General features: G+C 40.0%; 1 protein-coding gene across 6 annotated transcripts in view; it reads left to right on the top strand.

Annotated features, from left to right (window-relative positions):
* The window catches only part of rps6kc1 (ribosomal protein S6 kinase polypeptide 1), a 173,293-nt gene that overhangs the window by 48,814 nt on the left and 101,931 nt on the right, over window positions 1-22,548 (top strand). For all 6 annotated transcript variants that reach the window (XM_051654727.1, XM_051654728.1, XM_051654730.1 and 3 more), the window contains 4 exons: window positions 11,046-11,167; window positions 11,958-12,050; window positions 16,780-16,827; window positions 17,277-17,409. In XM_051654727.1, coding sequence (XP_051510687.1) covers window positions 11,046-11,167; window positions 11,958-12,050; window positions 16,780-16,827; window positions 17,277-17,409 — 396 coding nt within the window. The remainder of the gene's footprint in view (window positions 1-11,045; window positions 11,168-11,957; window positions 12,051-16,779; window positions 16,828-17,276; window positions 17,410-22,548) is intronic.

The raw sequence follows: 22,548 nt of genomic DNA on the forward strand, positions 1-22,548 counted from the left end.
GTAAGCCCCCCCGACCAACGGATGCCTCCTGGTGTCCAAAGCAGGCAGGCTGACAATTTAAAGAACCGATCCAGGGAGGGAGGGTGGGAGAATTTAGGGATTTTAGAATTTAGGGATGGCCGCGAAAAGTCAGACCATCGGGAAGTCAGCAGGGCAAGTGACCAGGTCTGATCTGAGGATGGAACAGGGACCCTGAATGAACGGTTCGGGGCTGGGGAGAATCTGGTGGGTGACCAGGGACCCAGGACAGATGGCCAAGGGGACAAAACAAATCTGGTAGGTGACCAGGAAACCAGGGTGGACCAGGTGAAGGACAGGGGACAGGCTTGTTAAAATGGAATGCAACCTCAGAGGGCAGGACAGACTGGATGGCCACTGGACAAAGGTTAGGGATGGCCGCTGAAGGTGGGACAGGCAGGTAAGTTGCCACCAGGGATTGGACTGGGACTGACTGGACAGTGGCCATAAGACACAGGGTAGACTGGTAGGTGACCGCTGGGCAGAAGGTGTGGTCAGTGGTTGCTGCATGGGTCTGGCCAGGCAGGGCCACAGGGAACGTGATCAACAAGTAGGTGATCAGCAGGGATTGGATTGAAGAATGAACGACCGTTGGGAACTGGACAAAAGGGGCAGCGGCCGCTGGACAGACGGTGAGGTCAGACAGAGTGAGGACCCCAGAGGGCTGCACAGACTGGGCAGGAGCCCTAGAGGGCTGGATAGACTGAGCATTGGCGCCAGAGGCGACTGGGCAGACTGGACGTATGCAGCCACAGGGAGCTGGACAGACTGTTTTTTGGAGGCCGCAGGGAGCTGGGCAGACTGGACGTATGTGGCCGCTGGGCAAAAGGTTAGGTCCGTGGCGGCCGATGGGCAGAAGATGAGGTCTGTCACAACCACTGGGCAGATAGTGAGGTCCTTTGTGGCCCCTAGGCAAAGGGAGAGGTCCGTGGTTGCCACTGGGCATTGGACAGGGTCAGACAGAACGTTAGCGTCCAATCGGAACTGGATAGGGTTGGAATGGATGCTGGTGACCGCTGGCAAGGGGTTGGACTGGGAAGCGGCCACTGGCGAAATGTCAGACTGAGTGGCGGCTGCTGGCGAAAGGTCGGACGAGGTGGCAGCCACTGGACAGGAGTCTGACTGAGCGGCGACCATAGGGAACTGGAATTACTGGGCAGCGACCGCTGGACAGGGGTCCAGAGTGGTGGCTGCTGAAAAGGTGTCAGTCTGGGTGGCGGCCTCTGGAAACTGGACAGACTGAGCGGTGACTGCTGGAGAGTGGACAGGCAGAGAGGTGGGCACTGAAAAATGTACTGGGTGACTGGCAACCGCTGGGGTCTGAACAGGTTAAGCAGCAGCTGGGGTTAGGATGGGCAGAGCGATGGCCGCTAGGGAGTGATCAGGCTGAGAGGCGACCACTGGCGAGTGAACAGACTGAGTGGTGGCCACTGGGGACTTGACAGGCTGAGCGGCGACCACTGGGGACTGGACAGGCTGAACAGTGACTGCTGGGGAGTGAACAGACTGAATGGTGGCCGCTGGTGAGGGGTCAGACTGGGGGATGGCCACTGATGAGGTAGATGGGCCATTGGCAGCCTATAGGGAAGCTGCAGGGGGTTTGGAACCCTCAAGGTAAGCTGCAGCAGACTCTGACTTGAGAACCCATTTCCTCCTCTTCCTCCTGTGAGCAGTGGGAAGCCCTGCTGCGAACTTTGACCCCTCCTGACGGTCAGCAGCAGTTTTGGCTGCCCCCAGATGGCCAGCAGCGACCTCCTCCGCCTCCTGGCAGTCAGCACCGGGCTGCTCCCCTGCCTTCTGGCAGTCAGCACCCGGCTGCTCCCCTGCCTCCTGGCAGTCAGCACCAGGCTCCTCCCCCGCCTCCTGGCTGTCAGCAGCGGGCTCCCCCGCCTCTTGGCTGTCAGCAGCGGGCTCCCCCGCCTCCTGGCGGTCCACAGCCATGATTGCCATGGCAACTGGGGCTGACATTCTCGACGTGGCACCTTCAAAGCACAAGAGGAAAGGGGAGAAACACAGGGAAACAAGCAGACAAGACAAACTGACAGAAAGAGGGGGCACAGTCATGGCCAGACTATTCAATCAAAGGTATTTATGCAAATTGCTTAGCTGTGAAGTGATGTGAAATCTATAGACTTAAAAATATTATCACAGCAATTGTAACAGAAGCGGTGTCAGCTTGTATGCGCAATCTCAAATAAAATCACTTTCATTGTCACACAACCATATACACTAGTGCAATAGTGTGTGAAATTCTTGGGCGCAGTTCCGAGCAACATAGATGTCGTGACAGTGATGAGACATATACCAAAATACAATAAACATCAAATTTACACAACACAATTTAAAATCTAATATACACATAATTACACACAACACAATATACAAATAATAACATACAATGTACATTATACAATACACACAATATAGAATACACATTATACAATAAAAAAAAGTATATATAGTATATATAAAATGTACAGTAGGTTGTATTGTACTGTATTGACATTCAGGCTGTCGGTTGTTAGTCAGTTGCCAGTGTGTTGTTAAGAGAATATAATTTATAACAGTCCAGTGTGAGATAATAAGATTAATAAAGTGCAGTGCTGATGTATATTGATCATGAGAGATCGAGTTCAAAAGTCTGATTGCTTGGGGGAAGAAGCTATCATGAAGTCGGCTGGTGTGGGTCCTGATGCTGCGATACCTCCTGCCTGATGGTAGCAGTGAGAACAGCCCATGGCTGGCTGGAGTCTCTGATGATCCTCCGAGCTTTTTTCACACACCGCCTGGTATATATGTCCTGGAGGGAGGGAAGCACACCTCCGATGATGTGTCTGGCAGTTCGCACCACCCTTTGCAGGGCTTTGCGGTTGTGAGCAGTGCTATTGCCGTTCCAGGCGGAGATGCAGCCAGTCAGGATGCTCTCTACAGTGCTGGTGTAGAACCGTGTGAGGATGTGGCGGTTCATTCTAAACTTCCTCAGCCATCTCAGGAAGAAGAGGCGCTGATGAGCCTTCTTCACAATGGCCTCAGTGTGGACGGACCATGTGAGTTCCTCAATGATGTGGACACCCAGGAACTTGAAGCTGCTGACTCTCTCCACCGGTGCTCCATTGATGGTGATGGGGCTGTGTTCTCTTTCTCTTCTTCTGAAGTCCACCACAAGCTCCTTTGTCTTACTGACATTGAGGGGAGAGGTTGTGCTCCTGACACCAGCATGTCAGTGTGCACCTCCTCTCTGTAGGCTGTTTCATCATTGTCAGTGATCAGACCTACCACCGTCGTGTCATCAGCAAACTTAATGATGGCATTGGAGCTGTGTGTTGCCACACAGTCATGTGTGTACAGGGAATACAGGAGTGGGCTAAGAACACAGCCCTGCGGGGCTCCAGTGTTGAGGGTCAGTGATGAGGAGATGTTACTGCTCATTCTAACCACCTGGTGTCTGCTTGACAGGAAGTCCAGGATTCAGCTGCACAGTGAGCTGTTTAAGCCCAGAACCCGGAGTTTCTCATCAAGCTTGGAGGGCACTATGGTGTTGAATGCTGAGCTGTAGTCTACAAACAGCATTCTCACATAAGTGTTTCTTTTTTCCAGGTGGGAGAGAGCTGTGTATTGTAGATGCAATGGCATCATCAGTGGAGCGGTTGTTGCAGTAAGCAAACTGCAATGGGTCCAGTGATGGAGGCAGCACAGAGCAGATGTAATCAGATATAATCAAAGCATTTGCTGATGATGGGGGTCAGAGCAACAGGACGGCAGTCATTTAAGCAAGTGATTTTGGATTGCTTTGGTACAGGCACAATGGTGGACATTTTAAAGCATGTGGGGACTACAGAGAGGGAAAGGTTGAAAATGTCCGTAAAACACCAGCCAGTTGGTTCGCGCACGCTCTGATGACGCGGCCCAGAATGCCGTCTGGACCCGTGGCTTTACAGATATTCACCCTTCAGAAGGATCGGGTTACATCCGCTACAGAGATGGAGAGTGAACTAACCTCTGTAGGTTCGGCCGCGAGAGCTCTCTCTGCGAGGGCTGTGTTATTTCCCTTGAACCGTGCATAAAAAGTATTTAGCTCATCCGGGAGAGAGGCAGCGGTGTTCACGGCGGAGTTTTTATTCCCTTTAAAGTCCGTGATGGTAGTAATTCCCTGCCACATGCTTCTAGAGTTGGTGGTGTTAAACTGTCCTTCAATCTTGTCCCTGTACTGGCGTTTTGCTGCTCTGTTTTTCGGAGGGCATAACTGGCTTGTTTATGCTACTTCGCGTTCCTGGAATTAAAAGCGGAGGTCAGCGCATTAAGTGCCGCGCGAACATCGCTATTAATCCAAGGTTTCTGGTTCGGGTAGGTCCGTATTGTTTTGGACGGAACAACATCCTCTACGCACTTTCTGATAAAACACGTAACGCTATCAGCGTACACCTTGATGTTGTCATCAGAGGCGACCGGAACATCTCCCAGTCCGCGTGATTAAAACAGTCTTCTAGCATAGAGTCTGATTGGTCCAACCAACACTGGATCGTTCTGAGGGTGGGTGCTTCCTGTTTCAGTTTCTGCCTGTAAGCGGGCAGAAGCAGAATGGAAGAGTGGTCCGATTTGCCAAATGGTGGGCGGGGAAGGGATTTGTAGCCATTTCGGAAGGGAGAGTAGCAATGGTCCAAAACCCGGTCCCTTCGTGTGTTAAAACTGATGTGTTGATGGTATTTTGGTGCAATTGATTTAAAATTGGCTTTGTTAAAGTCCACGGTCACAATGAACGTGGCCTCAGGGTGCGCGGTTTCCTGCTTGCTTATAATCCCGTACAGTTCCTTGAGTGCCCGGTCTGTGTCGGCTTGTGGGGGGATGTACACAGCTGTGATAATGACCGCTGTGAATTCCCTCGGTAGCCAGAATGGTCGACACAGAAGCATGAGAAATTCCAGATAAGGAGAGCAGAAAGACTTGATAGAATGTACGTTCCTCTGATCACACCAGAATTTGTTGATCATAAAACATACACCACCACCTCTACTTTTACCTGAGAGGTCTTTCGCTCTGTCCACTCGGTGCACGGAGAACCCCGCGGGTTCAATGGCTGAGTCTGGAATCTCTGAAGACATCCAAGTTTCTGTAAGGCAGATAATGCAGCAGTTCCTCGTCTCTCGTTGGAAAGAGATCCGCGCTTTCAGCTCGCAGAGCTTGTTGTCCAGAGACTGAACATTTGCCAGTAGAATACTGGGTAGCGGGGGTCGATTTGTGCGACGTCTTACTCTGATGAGAACGCTGGCTCTGTTTCCCCTTTTCCTTCTGCGTTTCCGCGGCCGGGCAGCCCAGACAAAGTGCTCCGCTGGTGTGTTTGAAAACAGCGGGTCGGCATTGAGGAATTTGAAGTCCGGTTTACGGTGTGTAATTGCAGATCCAGTATCCAAATGTGTTTGTCTGTCGTAGACAATAAGGCAGACAACATCCAAGACAAAAAACATAAGAATTGTAAACAAAACAAACAAAAAACTACAATGTTGTTTTGGAGCTCGCAACGCAGCAGCCATACTCGGCGCCATCTTCAGTCCAAAAAATCTAAGTAAACAAAAGGGAAATTGATGAAGAAAAATATACCTTCAAAGAAAATACGGGCATGTCTCATCAGTTCAGCACCTTTAGTGCTCATAAAAAGTGATAACGTGAAGCGCCACTGAACCTGCATACATGCATATCTTAACTATAATATGTTTGGTTCTATACAGAAGTGTGTCAGCGTTCTAAATCCTGACCATCATCAGATCAGTTTGTTTTCCATTTACTAATGATTATTTGCATAAATATCTAGCTCCAGCACAAATTCACCATATGTGCAGGACAAGGAAAGACAATTTTTTCCCCTCATTGAATTGGAGGATGAAAGAGAAAGATGAAGAATAGACATTTTCATTTTTTTATTTTTTATGTAAAAGGACAGTTGTATATTAGATTGCCATTGTTTTCTTATGTGGATTAATATTGTCAATGATGGGCTTTAGCAAATCTAAATGTTCTTCCTTGATTTCATATTTTGTAAACAATTGCCCTACAATGTTAAAATGATCATCATAGATATATTTCTTTCCCCAAAGTTAATCAAACCAGTTGTTTAGTTGAGGGTGTGAAGTCATACAGGTGCATCTCAATAAATTAGAATGTCGTGGAAAAGTTCATTTATTTCAGTAATTCAACTCAAATTGTGAAACTTGTGTATTAAATAAATTCAATGCACATAGACTGAAGTAGTTTAAGTCTTTGGTTCTTTTAATTGTGATGATTTTGGCTCACATTTAACAAAAACCCACCAATTCACTATCTCAAAAAATTAGAATACACCATTAGACCAATAAAAAAAAACATTTTTAGTGAATTGTTGGTCTTCTGGAAAGTATGTTCATTTACTGTATATGTACTCAATACTTGGTAGGGGCTCCTTTTGCTTTAATTACTGCCTCAATTCGGCGTGGCATGGAGGTGATCAGTTTGTGGCACTGCTGAGGTGGTATGGAAGCCCAGGTTTCTTTGACAGTGGCCTTCATCTCATCTGCATTTTTTGGTCTCTTGTTTCTCATTTTCCTCTTGACAAGACCCCATAGATTCTCTATGGGGTTCAGGTCTGGTGAGTTTGCTGGCCAGTCAAGCACACCAACACCATGGTCATTTAACCAACTTTTGGTGCTTTTGGCAGTGTGGGCAGGTGCCAAATCCTGCTGGAAAATGAAATCAGCATCTTTAAAAAGCTGGTCAGCAGAAGGAAGCATGAAGTGCTCCAAAATTTCTTGGTAAACGAGTGCAGTGACTTTGGTTTTCAAAGAACACAATGGACCAACACCAGCAGATGACATTGCACCCCAAATCATCACAGACTGTGGAAACTTAACACTGGACTTCAAGCAACTTGGGCTATGAGCTTCTCCACCCTTCCTCCAGACTCTAGGACCTTGGTTTCCAAATGAAATACAAAACTTGCTCTCATATGAAAAGAGGACTTTGGAACACTGGGCAACAGTCCAGTTCTTCTTCTCCTTAGCCCAGGTAAGACGCCTCTGACATTGTCTGTGGTTCAGGAGTGGCTTAACAAGAGGAATACGACAACTGTAGCCAAATTCCTTGACATGTCTGTGTGTGGTGGCTCTTGATGCCTTGACCCCAGCCTCAGTCCATTCCTTGTGAAGTTCACCCAAATTCTTGAATCGATTTTGCTTGACAATCATGGTTCTCTCGGTTGGTTGTGCATCTTTTTCTTCCACACTTTTTCCTTCCACTCAACTTTCTGTTAACATGCTTGGATACAGCACTCTGTGAACAGCCAGCTTCTTTGGCAATGAATGTTTGTGGCTTACCCTCCTTGTGAAGGGTGTCAATGATTGTCTTCTGGACAACTGTCAGATCAGCAGTCTTCCCCATGATTGTGTAGCCTAGTGAACCAAACTGAGAGACCATTTTGAAGGCTCAGGAAACCTTTGCAGGTGTTTTGAGTTGATTAGCTGATTGGCATGTCACCATATTCTAATTTTTTGAGATAGTGAATTGGTGGGTTTTTGTTAAATGTGAGCCAAAATCATCACAATTAAAAGAACCAAAGACTTAAACTACTTCAGTCTGTGTGCATTGAATTTATTTAATACACGAGTTTCACAATTTGAGTTGAATTACTGAAATAAATGAACTTTTCCACGACATTCTAATTTATTGAGATGCACCTGTATTTGAGGTCATCTTTAGAAGGAATTTATGGCCAAATCTTAAAAAACAAAAAACAAATGTTAACTGAATACCCCTGACCATTTGAATGTAAATAAACCTATAATATTAATTATGTTAAGTTTTGTTTTTCATGTTAACATGTTGGTTACAATAAAAGTGTTAGCTAAGCTAAATACAGAAGTTTGCCACCATCAAGTTTTCATTTGGATAATCTGGCAGGAAAGTAGTTGAAGAGCCCTGGTTTAAAGAGTGCTTTAGGCATTCGGGAAATGGACAGTGAGACTGGAGAAGAAAATAGACAATATAGAAGAAAAAAAACACCATTGAATAAACTGCAAATAAATAATCATAGTCTTTATTGTTTGGCATCAAACTAAATCACAAATGCAAATGTGAACTTTTAACCTGGGCGGTAATCATTACATTTATTATATAAAAAAAAAAAATTTGTGCTAAATTCAATTTCATATATCTTAAAATAATAATTTATAAATGATGTTTGACAGTATGGCATAACATTAAATTGCATCAGGGGACATGCCTTTTTTTTTGGTCAAATTTAGCTCAAACTAATTTTGGCAATGTACCTTAATACCATGATGCTGCAATACCATGGTATTTTTTGTTATTATTATAATACCATGAAAATATCATGCCTTTTCACCCCTACTAAGTATCACGTAATGATACTTTATCCGAATTGTCTGGTAATCATAAGCTGATGCTTCGAAAGTTCAGCAGCAACTGATTCAGAGTTTAAATTATCTTAACTGGGAGAATTCCAAAAAGGTTGCCTTCCACAGTGGTGCCTCAACAGTGCCATTTATCGTGTGTTTGACTTTTAGGTGAAAGTTAAGACTTGAAGTGCTTCTGTGGAAATAAAATCTGCCTTACAAATGCTGCAAAGTACTTGATTTTTGTCACAAGTCCCTTCTGTGTTTGTTTTGTAAGTGGTCCTTTCTTCATCACTTGATCATGGAATCACTGTTGTGTTTGTTTGTGGTAGATGGAGCAAGAGAGAAAAAAGAAATACTTCTCTAGTAAGGAAAAAAAAAAAAAAGAACCACAGCCAGCCCACAATTGCGCTTGTGTACCCCATATTAACCTGTCTTTTAAGCAAGATGTGGACAGCTAGTGACATATTAATACATTAAAAAAAAAAAAACAAAAAAAAAAACTTTTGTCTATTTCGGAGGTCATCAGTTCTATAAAAGGATGAGAAACAAATCATTCCATTTATCTCATTATAACTCGCATAGTCCTACCTCAAGGGAGGCCATTGATGAAAACTTCAGCTTCTTGGAAAGATGGAAAGATTTTCTGAGTCTTGCGGGATAAAGGAATCCAAATTTCATACCCTTGGCTTTCAATTTTGCTGTAACTCCATCAAATTGTTTATGTTGTCTGGACACTTTTGCTGGAAGGTCAGGAAAGATGCTTAATATGGACTCTGTTCAAGTAGAGTGGACTGCACACAAGACGTAATATTTCAACCTTGACAGGATCATGGTAAATCTTAGCAATCGTAATGCGCGGTTTAATCTCTGAAAGTGAGCTAATGCGGTGTGCTCGTTCCACTCTCACCCCGTGTGGGAAGTTAGTGTGCAATATTTCAGATATGTAACGAATTGGGTTGCCTTGTTCAATGTTCTCATAGAGACCGGCTATTCATACATTTTGCCTTCTTGACCTTCCCTATAAGTCAGTGATTTTGGAAGTAAGAACTGTGTTCTCTTTCAACAAATTAGTGCAAAGTTTCTAAAGGTGAGAAATAACTCTTCAGAGCAGGTCCTTTCCAAGCCGGTAATGCGAGTCATGTTTGCCCCTAACGTTGTCTGTACCACCTTCAAAGGGGCTTCTAGGGCTCCATTTTCTTAATAGCCAGAAGAATTGTCTTATATAAAGCATCTTCCTCATCGTCCAAGAATTTCGAGGTCTCAGCAGGCCTTGTTGCCAGCAGTCATTTGATTGCTCACTTCAGCTGGGATGGTATCTGCTGAATCATCTGCCAGTTACAGTTTGACCGTTTTCTACTGGTTTTCTTAATCTTGCTCATTGTTCAGGTCTAAAGCACTTGTTTTCTACTAGTACATTCAACGAAGAAACAGAAAGAAAAGTGTTTTAGCTATTTTTCCTCATTAGGGTGTGGGAGCTGGTCAAGTGCAGGTGCTATTCAATGCATTACCCTCTAGCGCCTCACCCTAAAGCACCTTCTTAAACTAGTTTATTTATTTTTTTTAAAGAACTTTCAAATAAAATGTAATATTGTTACTAAACACATTGTATTCCTAGTGTTGTGCTGCACTTAAGCAAATAAATACATAAGCAAACAGTTTGCCTGTCATGACATTGCATATAAATGCTTAAATTTGTTTGCTTCGAGTGAGACAGAAAGCAGAAATTTTAGTCCACCTATAATCTTAGTGAGTGAATATAAATATTGTAAAACTGTGTTTTGTATGAAACGGGATCTAATTTTTTTATATATTTTATTTTCATTTACATTCAGCTCTGCAAATTCTGTGTAATAATGATGCTCACAAAGAACATTAATTGAGCCTTGTGGGTCTTTTAATATGCAAAACAACTCACACTGCAGTCTTTAACCACTCGAGTGTTAGAAATAGAGGTTCAGTCTCCAACGCTGTGGTGTGCAATCACGTGAGTGACGTTTGAATGAAAGAGGAGAATTATGCAATTTAGAGATTTATTTCAATAAAAATGTATGATGTTGTGTAAATGGAGCCGATTCTCTCTTAATTGAACTGATATTTACAATGTAAACATTATTCCTTTGTGGATTTTAGAAAAATTCAGCAAAAATTCCTGACTATATATTCGATCAATACCGTGAATGAGTAAATGTCAATGATAGGCTTATGAAAACCGTCTGTTTTTAAAACCACGGTATACTGTAAAACCATTATTTCCCTAGTTGCAGTTATTATTATTATTATTATTAATAATAATAATAATAATAATAATAATACATAATAGGGCTATCAGACATTTTAATTTAATAAATTACTTGCTATGCCTTTTGGCAAAACCCTCATTCCACATTCATTGTTTTTATTGCCCTGGCTTTGTAAGTTTGTTTCGGTGGGTGATGGACTCTTCATGAAGTTCTAAACTGACTCTTTTCAAACATTTCAAACAGAGAGTGAATATGAACAAAGCATGTGTAGGGTTTGTGCAGGTCTTCTGTGTGTTTGTTGCATATATGTTAATTTTGTGCATGTTTAGTCTGGTTTTTTTTGTTGTTTTTTTCATTTTTAGTTCGTGTGTGTTTAATGCGAGTATGTTTATTGCATGTTATTCAGGAGAGGTGAGTCCCAGCAGACGAGAGTCTGTGAAAAGAAAGACAGCAGAGTATCTGATGCGAGCCGAGCTCATTTCTACGCAGCTCAGAGACAGCATGGGCCAGAACTCCACTCAGAACAGGGTCAGTGTGAGTTTGACACCAGCACAATCAAACTACAACTTTACCCGACACACAGCATCGCTCATTTTGTTTTTGCGTGTTGGTACGTTGTTTGTGTTGCTTGCCTGTTTTTCATGTATTTTTTGTTTTTTGTTTGTGAATTGTTTGCATGTTGATTTGCATATGTTGTTTCCGTTTTGTTTGTATGGTTTTCACATGTGTTATTTGCATGTTTGTGTGTTGTTTGCATGTTATTTGTGTGAGTTATTTGCATTGTTTTTGCATGTTTGAGTGTTGTTTGCATATTATTCAAATGTTCGTTGCATATTGTTTTTGGGTGTTGTTTGTGTTTGCATGTTATTTCCTGTCATTTGTGTGTTGTATATGTATTTTATTCATACTGTTCATGTGTGTTGTTTGCATGGTGTTTGCTTGGGTTGTTTGTGCATTCTTCCTGTGGTGTCTGCATGTTGTCTGCCTGCTGTTTTTCTGTTATTTTTGTTCATGTTTTTTTTGTATTGGCACATTGTTGTGTGTGTTATTCATGTGTGTTTGTGTGTTTTTATGTGTTTGTGTGGTGTTGGGTGTTGTTTGCTTCTTGTGTGTTGTTTGTCTTTTTTGTTGTTGTTTGCACGTGTTGTTTGCATTTGTTTGTGTTATTTGTGTTATTTGCACATTGTATGTTATTTTTGTTGTTTGCATATTATTTGTGTGTTATTTCTTTGTTGTTTGTGTGTGCTTTTTATGTGCCGTTTATGTGGTGGTGCCGCCGTTGTGTGTGTGTGTGTGTGTGTGTGTGTTGTCTAAGCAGGTGTTGGGCACTCAGTGTTGTGGCAGCTCGTGGGCTGATCAGGCTCATTCAGATGAACTAAAGCATTACAGAGTGCTGGGAGTCATTGATAAGGTGAGTAAGGAGAATCACTAATTTTAGTCACTATACAGAGAAACCCCCTCAGACATGAGGGGGACTATTTAGAATTTTTTTTAGGGTGGGATCAGTATTGATGATATGCCAATGTTTCCTTTGTGTGAGTACTGTATATAACAGCTGACCCTAGTATCTTGTGATTTTGCACTTCTTTTATTTAGGCATTCCTGTTGGGACATATTGTTAAAGGAATATTCCGGGTTCAATACAAGTTAAGGTCAATCAACAGCATTTGTGGGATAATACTGATTAGCAAAAAAATGTTTTTTTCAAATTGTTCCTCCTTTAAAAAAAAAAAAAAGAGAACAAAATCGAGGTTACAGTTAGGCACTTACAACGGAAGTGAATGGGGCTCATTTTTAGAGGGTTTAAAGGCAGACATGTGAAGCTTCTAATTTTATAAAAGCACTTAAATTAATTCTTCTGTTAAAACTCATGTATTATTAGAGCTGTCAAGTTGTTTAAGTCATCATTTCATCATTTAAATCACTAGCTCCACTCATCAGCATGGTCACACCCTTGATCTGGTTTTATGTATGGCTGTTCCAGTCTGTAATGTGCAGGTTGCAAGCCTATTGTGTGTAACTTTTCCATGCAAACACTCAGATCGACAGTCACGTTTATTGCTCCCACGTAATTACATCATCCACAGCCAGGGATTTCTCAATTGCTTCTCTAACTGTCACTATTGAGTATCTGCCGCCTCCTGTAGGTCCAGAGGAGTTGATTACTCTTTTTGATACTGTCTGTACTGACATTGATACTGACATACTGACTTGATTGCGTTGCTCCTTATAAATCAACGAGATGTAAATGTAGATCACAACCATGGTTAAATGATAATGCTTGGTCTCTCAGACAGGAGTGTAGGAGAGCAGAACTAAAATGGCAGAAAGATAACCTACAGGTGTCTTATGAGATCCTGAGAGAATGTTTGTCTGAGTATCAAAAAGCAGTTAAAACAGCAAGAGCAAATTATTTTTCTGATATTATTTCACAAAATTCCCATAGCCCTCGAGTACTATTTAATACTATAGATACAATACTAAATCCAATAGGTACTGTCTCTCATGATCCATCTACAGACACTTTATTGATAAGATTGATAGCATAAGATCTTCCATTACACCTCCAGTGTCTGACCCATCTGTTCTGACTGCTGTCTCTGATAATTTCAGTCAGTTTGAGCCAGTGTCACTTTCACATATCAGGGATGTTGTTGCACATCTGAAGACAACAACTTCTAATGATTAGCTGGTTGACATGATTGGTCCAAGTATTATGTTCATTAGAAATAGCAGTTTGATTAATGGTTGTGTTCCATCTTGTTTCAAGCATGCAGTTGTCCAGCCCCTTCTCTAAAACCCTAGTTTAGACCCTCTGATCCTAAAAAATGTTCGACCAATTTCAAAATGACCATATATGTCAAATATCTTGGAAAAGGTTTTTTTTTTCTCAGCTTACCTAATTTTTAACAAAGAATAATGTCTTTGTTTTCAGTCTGATTTTAGAGCTGGCCATAGCACAGAATCTGCGCTTCTTAGGGTAGCAAACAATTTATTGCTAAGAATGGATTCTGGTAGTTGTTTTGCCTTAATTTTATTGGATTTTAGTGCAGCATTTGATACGATTGATCATGCTATCCTCACTGACCGTCTCCAGCAACATGTTGGCATTCAGTGTCCCTCAAGGATCTATTTTAGCACCAGTTTTATTTTCCTTATATGTGCTTCCACTTGGCACAATTAAAAAAAAAACATGGCATTTCGTATCATTTTTATGCCGATGATACACAGATGTGATCAGATGTATCTGTAATATCTCTCTTTGAGTGTTTGGATGATATTAAATGCTGGATGGATAAAAGCTTTCCAGTTAAATGAGAACAAGACAGAGGTTATAATTTTTGGCCCTAGTGACTGTGTAAAGGATATTTCAGACAGTCTAGGGACCCTCTCGTCCAATACGCATACCCACGTCAAAAATCTGGGTGTCATCTTTGACTCAGAAATTAAATTTGACAGGCAGATTAACGCTGTTGTAAAGAATAGTTTCTGTCAGTTGAGATCTATTGTTAAACTTAAATCTGTCCTCTCATTTAATGAATTGGAGAAAGTAATTCATGCTTTTGTGTCATTACGCCTTGACAATTGCACTGCCTTGTATCTGGGTATAAGTCAGTTTTCGTTGTCTCACTTGCAGATGGTTCAGAATGCTGCAGCAAGGCTCTTGACTAATAGCAGGAAGAGGGAAAATATATCACCAATCCTGGCCTCCCTTCACTGATTACTGGTTCAGTTCAGAATACAATGTAAAGTGTTTTTAAATCTTTACATGGTATGACACCAGAGTATATTTCTGAACTCATTACCTTCCACCTTACCCAGAGGTCTCTAAGTTCTGCCAATCAACTGCTTCTTCATGTTCCACATTCACGATTAAAGTGCAAAGGGGACCACGCTTTCTCTGTCACTGTCCCAAGGTTGTGGAATGATTTACCACTCTCCATCAGGTCCTCTACCTCTATAAATATGTTTAAAACCCATCTTAAGATGCACTTGTTCTCTGTAGCCTTTGCAACATCATAATGGAACTGAGTGTTAAACAGACCCACTTGTGTATTTTCCACTTGAGTATTTTTATGTACATTTTTATGTTTTTATTTTATTTTTATTTTTATTATGCAAATTAGCTTTGTCATGCAAGCTAGTTTTTAATGTACAGCACTTTGGACTGTGCTGTAGTTTTTAAAGTGCTTTATAAATCAAATTGAATTGAATCATTTTTAGAGTCGTTTTAGAGTTTGTTGACATTACATCATCATGGCTACAAAGCTGTAAAATTGGCTATAACTTTACATAGTAAAAGTTAGGAAGTGATTTTATCACACAAATCATGTTAACATTCATATTGTTTGTCTTGTGGCTATACTTTTGAAATAGTGAGTATTTTAATGTTTACGGATTGGCCTCACTGGAACACATATTTTTGCTTTTTTTAAAGAAAAGGAGGGGCAAGTAAAAATTAAAGTTTGTGGTAATCAGTATTATCCCACAAATGCTGTTGATTGAACTTGTATTGAACCTGTAATATTCCTTTAAAGGGTTTCTTGCAACCGGGACCAGTCCTTTTCCTTCATTTGTTAAAAGTTCTGATTATGTAATTCAGGATGATCGAATATTTTGAAAAACAGGATGCTTAGGAGGATCAGGATGAATAAAGATGATTATTTAGAGGTATCTAATAACAGGATGTTTCAGATGGTTTACAGTCACTAGAAATAAATCAAAGCAAAACAAGTTAATTAATATGTACTATCCAAATATAGCTGCAAGCAGAAATTACGGGGCCAAGCACACTAACAGCAACAATGGCAATAATATTTGTTTGCCTAAAATGATCACCAGCGATGATAATTTTGCCATCAGTCGAATTACTTAAAATGTAAATAAAACTGCTTTATAAATTTCGGCCAATAATTGGCTCTGTTCAGTGTCTGTTCTAGGGTCAGTGGATATTCTTGACTTAGCCCAGACCTCTGTTGATACATATGTGGCTATCCTTTGATGAAGTATTGGAATATAATATACTTTATAATAAAAGTTTAAATGTTATATCTGAGATATGTCATTTATATAGTGAATTTTTAAACATTACAGATAAGAAATTGTGAGCTTTTAACACTATGCTATTTAAAACATGATTTTAAAATACTCTATATTGTCCCTTTCGGCTTTCCACAGTTTGACGCACATTGTGTACAATTGACAGTTTTATGTAATTGATTGGTCGGGTTAGTTTAGAAGATTGCAGGCTGTAAATAGGTTAAAAAGCTACTTATGTGAAGAAAAAAATAATGGTTTCTAGATTTGCCAAAAAAAATTTATGCAAATGTCCTGGTTCGTGACTTAAAGTTTGCGCACATCTGTATATGTTACTCCTTGTTTTCAGGGTTATGTAGGCTGTATAAGTGTTTGGAACTTTTTGCATCTGGATGGACCAACTCAATACAGTTTCCAATATCTCACCTAGACAGGAATGTTAACCAGACACAGCCACAATGGCTTGTTGTGAGTGCTTTTCTTGCACGACAGCGCCTAAACCTAGTCTGTATTTTGTGTTATTGATACTGTAGAAAGACAGGTATCATTAATTTTTAAATATCACCTAATAGTAAAATATTTTGTTAAAAAAAGAAAATGCAATATGTTTTATTATCAACTTCATTGCGAAGAATGGTACTTCTGACATCACTACAAGATGAAACCTATTTTAAACTTTCAAACAAGTCTTTGTCAAGCAAGGTTTTGTCTTGACAAACTTTACCTATCTAGTATGCTTTTTAGTGTTACTAAAAGGCATATTATCCCCATCCCCCAATCAATTTTTTACAGGAATGACAACAAAGCTGTGAGGAATAGACCTACAGTCTCTTCAATGGGCTGTACTGTTATTTTAAGTGTTTTGGATCATTCCGCTGTTGTGGAAAATTAGATGTGATCAAGGAGCTTTTTACAGCATTGTACAGCTGATGCCATTGAAGAGTCTGTAAGTCTATCCCTCACATCCTTGTTTTCATTCTCATCAAAAATCAAAGATGCCACTAATGTGAATAAGGTCTATACATATATACCGTAAAATTTGTTTTTATTTGTTGTCATTTTCTGATGTCTTTGTTTATACAGTATGTGTGTTTTACGAACAGGTGCTGTTAGTGATGGATAAGAGAACACATGAGACTTTTATTCTGAAAGTGAGTGCTTTACACATAACACATACCTGCTGTGCTGTTTTGATGTGACACTACATTTAACACTTAACATTATATTTTATAAGTAAATATTTGTTTGTAGAAGAATGCATGGGTAGTTGACACATAATGTGCTCATAGACTTGTTTTATGAACATTATGGCTTGGGGTGCATAAGTGAAAGTGTGTGTTTTAGATGCTGTAACTGTTTACCATTTTTAATCATTTTTGTGTTCATTTAATAAAAATTTTTTTAATGGTTTGTCAAATACATTTTCGTAAAGTACATATATTCAATTTAATCTCTATTAAAATGTTCTTTTAAAAACTGCATGCATAATAATTATAAAGAAAAGTAAAATTATTTTTAAAATAGTTCTAGCTGAAGTCAACTTCCCAGTATTTCATGTGAACTACCGCTATACTAATTTGTTTTGTCTGTGTGTGTTGAGGGTTTGAGGAAGAGCAGTGAGTGTGGTCGTATTAAGAAGACCATCGTGCCTCGCTGTGTGCCAAACATGGTGCGACTGGAGAAATTCATTGTGTCAGAGGACTCCATTTTTCTCTTACTGCAGTATGCTGAAGGTGGGTGCTCTTTTTTTGTGTGTATTTCAGTGCTGCAAACCTGCCTAATAGCTAAATGCACAGTTTTAACCAATTTGACAAATTTACATCAACAATTAAATTGTCAACACAATACCACAGAGGTTTATTTTTTATTTAGTAAAATATTTTTAATAAATCCATGTAAATGTCAGCCTGACTACAGCAGCACAAGCTCAATCACTGAGTGTGTTTAGTCAAGTCATTTTTATTTGTATAGAGCCTTTCACAACACACAAAGTTTCAAAGCAGCTTTACAGAAAATTATGCATTAACAGAAAATTAAACTGTAATATCTATAATGTCTTAGAGTCATCATTGTGTAGTTTGATAAAATACAATTGTTTAAAAATAAGTAATTAAATAATAATTGTATTTAGAAACCCAGTGAGCAAGCCGAAGGCGACTGTGGCAAAGAACACAAAACTCCATAAGATGTTGGTTAATGGAGGAAAATAACCTTGGGAGGAACCAGGCTCACTGTGGGGGCCAGTTCCCCTCTGGCTAACATCATGAATATAATGCCAATATTACTTAATTTACTTAAAATGATTAAACTAAGTAAGTGTTAAGGGTCAGTGTTTAAACAAAAATTTTGTAAGAACTGTTAGATTAATGACTAATGTCTTTGAAGTTCATCTGGATTAACTGCAGAAGTTCATATAGATGCATTGTCCTTTGTTAGTTGGCTGATGAAGGGTTTGGTTGGCAATTAATTAATAGTCTATGTATTCCATTATAAGAATGTAGTCCAGGGGTCGGAAATGGCACGCGGAGGGGTAATCACTGGCACGCCAGCAACGGCGAGAGAGGGGTAGACAATATTATTTATATAAATTCCACATCTGTATTCCAATCTACATATTGATGTAATCCTTCCTCATGATCACGCAGCGCGTTTTCATCAGCTGGGAGGGAGACTAAACACTATTAAAGTGTGACGAGACTCACGCTGCACGTGCAAGCCATTCGCGCATCATGAGCCGGCAGCGCGTCACTAATGGTGACAGCCAAAATTCTGTGTTTCATTTGTTTCTTTTTGCTTTCAGAACAACACGTGATGTAATAAGGAAAACACCTCTGTTAATCCCTGAGATTTCCAACCCAGCATACCGGTACACCGTCCTTAAACCATAGTCACACTCAGAATTACATTAAAAGATTAAAAGAGAAAACATAAACCCACATTGTGCGGTTCAAAAGTCTATTCAAAATCTAAATTAAACCTGGACAGTGGATTTTGCAGGTGCAATACACCGCGAGTCTCGTCACATTTTAATAGTGTTTAGTCTCCCATTCAGCTGATGAAACACGCTGCGTGATCATGAGGAAGGATTACATCAATATGTAGAGTGGAATGCAGGTGCGAAAAACTTCATATAAAAAAGGCAGAGGCTATTTGCATTAAGTGCGAACTTAGCAATAGATGCTATTTACATGCTATTTAAAAAGCAACAAAAAGCATCTTCTTTGCACTAAGTGCAAATAGCGTTAGATGCGGTTACACCCATTTAAATGCTAACATACAGAAGAGTGGCATCACTGCAGCAAATTTATTTTGTTTATTTGGAGTCCCACAGACACCCTACACTAACCCCTACCCCTAACTCTACGTTACAAAAATTAACAATGGTTTTACTACAGTAACCATAGTATCACCATGGTATTTGTCTAGTAAAATCATAGTAACCACAAAATCAAACATGGTTACTATTAACTACTCTTAACAACATGTTACTGTAGTAACACCATGGCTAGTACATCAAAACTATATAGTTTCCACCAAAACTCATGGTTACTACAATATTACTACAGCAAAATCCATAGTTAATTTTATCTGGATCAAATCCTTTTCTCAACTCCTCGACCTTCACTGTGACCAAATCACTGCGAGGAATCTCTTTTATTTAATACTGTAAGTAGTATTATAGGAAATATTAAGAGTAGAAACATTGGAAAAGTATATCAAGGGGTGAATTTCGGCACAGCTATTGACAAGGAAATTAAAAAATGGCACTCCATGTCAAAAAGGTTGCCGACCCCTGGTGTAGTCCATCATTAGACTGAGGTGATGCAGGCAGAGATCAGTGAGGTGCGTCGCTGTTCAACCAGCCGGTAATTTCGGTGAGGTCTATCCTAAGTCCAAGGTTCAAGCAATGGCATATGTTGTATCTCATGTCTTATGGTTGGAGTTGGCATCAGTTCATCCTCTGAAGTCCATCGTAATAGACTGAAGTGATGTTTGGCTGGCACCGGCTTCATTTAGTTGTCATCACTCAGAGACATGTAGCAGTGAAGTCCAACACGAAGCAGGAATGGAGCTGGATCCAGCCAGTTCTGGTGACCTCAGGATAGGAGTCCAGAGGTTGAGACATTAATACAAATAGAATAATATTAGCATAGATGCCATTCAATTTATTGCAGAGTTATAGATCATGATCAATGTTTCTGGTTCTGGCAGACCTAACTAAAGCAGCCTAATTGTGAGTTGCAGGATAAATTAGGTGTGTGCCTGGCTAAATAGAGGAGTCTTTAGTCTGGACTTAAACTGAGTGAGTGTGTCTGCATCTCGAACAGTGTTAGGGAGACTATTCCATAGTTTAATTTTGCGATCGTAATGAACGTGATGGAATATAGCATGGTAGAAGGTCACTTTAAGTACTGCGGAGCTTGACCATTCAAAGCTTTGTACGTAGTTAACAGAATTTTAAAATTAATATGAAATTTAACAGGTAGCCAATGTAACAACGATAAAATGGAGCTAATATAATCATATTTCTTGGTTCTAGTCAGCACTCTGGCTGCTGCATTTTGAACCAATTGAAGTTTATTTATTGATCTTGCTGAACATTCTCCCAGTAATGCATTGCAATAATCTAATCTTGAGGTCATGAACGCATGAATTAGTTTTTTGGCATCAGCAACAGAGAGCATGTGTTGTAATTTAGCAATATTTCTTAGGTGAAGAATGCTGTTCTACAAACTTTGGTAACATGATTTTCAAAGGACAGATTGGTATCAAATGTAACACCTTAGCTGTTGAGGACGATGTAACAGTACATCCATCGAGAGTCAAATTATATTTTAGCGGCTTGTTTTTAGAGGTTTTTGGTCCAATAATTAGTACCTTTGTTTTGTCGGAATTGAGTAGAAGGACATTTCTGGCCATCCAGTCTTTGATTTCATTGATACACTCTGCTAATTCGGAGAATTGTGAAATTTCGTCAGGTTTTGAAGAAATATAAAGTTGGGTATCGTCAGCATAACAGTGGAAATGTATTCCACAATTCCTGATAATATCTCCCAGGGGAAGCATTTACAAGGAGAAAAGCAGAGGCCCTAAAACTGATCCCTGTGGCACTCCATACTTTACTTTTGTTTGGTTTGACAATTCCTCATTTACATAGACAAAGTGATAGCGGTCTGTAGCTACAGACACTATCCTTCCATGTTCCGCGAAATACCTCTAATTTTGTATTCTTCCACTTGCCCTCCATTTTCTGAGCTGCTCTCTTGGGAACATGAGTGTGATCATTGTACCATGGTGTGGGGCTTTTTTCTTTAATTTTCTTTAATCAAAGTGTGGCGACACTATCAAGAGTGCTAGAGAAGACTGTATTTATATTTTCTGTTATTTCATCAAGTTCTTCTAGGCTTTGGGGCTTACTGAGTGAATGAGATAGATCTGGAAGATTAATAGTGAAGCTATCTTTAGTGGTCGAAAAATAGTTCTACCTGAACGATAGCATGGTGTAGATTGAGTAACATTAGCTGATTGCAGTATACAAGAGACGAGGTAATGATCTGAGATGTCATTGCTCTGTGGAAGAATTTCTATATTATCAACATCAAATCCATATGACAGAATTAAATCTAGCGTATGTTTATGGTGATGAGTTGGTCCCGTCACGTTTTGTCTGACTCCAATAGAGTTTAGAATATCGATAAATGCTAATCCCAATGTGTCATTTTCATTATCTATGTGAATGTTGAAGTCACCAACAATTAAATCTCTATCTACAGTAACTACAAGATCTGATAAAAAAAAATTTGCAAATTCACCAAGGAAATCAAAATAAGGCCCAGGTGATCTATATAATATAGCAAGGGTAAAAGACGACAGAGTTTTTTTATTTATATCTGACGGTGTCACATTAAGCATTATTAGTTCAAAAGACTTAAACTTATATCCTGTCCTCTGAGTAACACCACAAACTTCACTGTAAATTGTAGCAACACCTCCTCCTTGACCCTTCAGATGAGGCTCATGTTTATAACAATAATCTGGGGGAGTAGATTCATTTAAACTAATATATTAATCCGGTTTAAACCAGATTTATGTCAAACAGAGCGCATCCAAAATATGATCTGTAAAATCATAAATATGATCTGTATTAATTTAATAAAATATGAATATGATCTGTATTAATTTCATTTACAGTTAGTGCTTTGGTAGAAAGAGATCTAATGTTTATTAGCCCTACCTTCATACATTTATTTTTATTTAATTGTTTTTAATTTTTTTAAGTTTGACCTTAATCAGTTTTTTCCTAAATGATTTAGTAAGAGTTTTGTGTTTGGTAGTTCGGGGAAGAGACACAGTCTCTATGTGATATCTAGGTGATACAGTCTCTATGTGTTGTAGTTTATGTGACCTGTGTGACGTCTCAAGGCAGTTAGCAGACGTTCGGATTAACCAGTTTGTCTGCTTCCTGACCTGGGCCCCAGTTAGTCAAATACTATCATTATTAAGACTATGAGCCAAATTACTAGAGAGGAGAGCGGCACCTTCCCTTGAGGGATGGAGTCCGTCTCTCTTAAGCAGTTCAGGTCTACCCCAAAAACTCTCCGAACACCACTCAGACATCCAGCCATTCAGTGACACTAATATACTATAAACGAGCAGGGAGAGGGCCAGAGCATATTACAGTGTCTGACATGTCTGGTATGCAATGCAGGAAGAAATAGCATGAGCGGATGCCATGACTTACTGAAATTGTTTGTGTTGCTGTTGGTTGTTCCTGAGCGGTGGTGCTTTGAGATCGATGCAATAATCCGTGTAACACAGAGGAGAAAAAATTTGCGCGCTGTACAATCTACGTAGTTTAATCGCGATAAAAA

This window comes from Myxocyprinus asiaticus, chromosome 25, assembly GCF_019703515.2.
Source record: "Myxocyprinus asiaticus isolate MX2 ecotype Aquarium Trade chromosome 25, UBuf_Myxa_2, whole genome shotgun sequence".
Classification (NCBI taxonomy): domain Eukaryota; kingdom Metazoa; phylum Chordata; class Actinopteri; order Cypriniformes; family Catostomidae; genus Myxocyprinus; species Myxocyprinus asiaticus.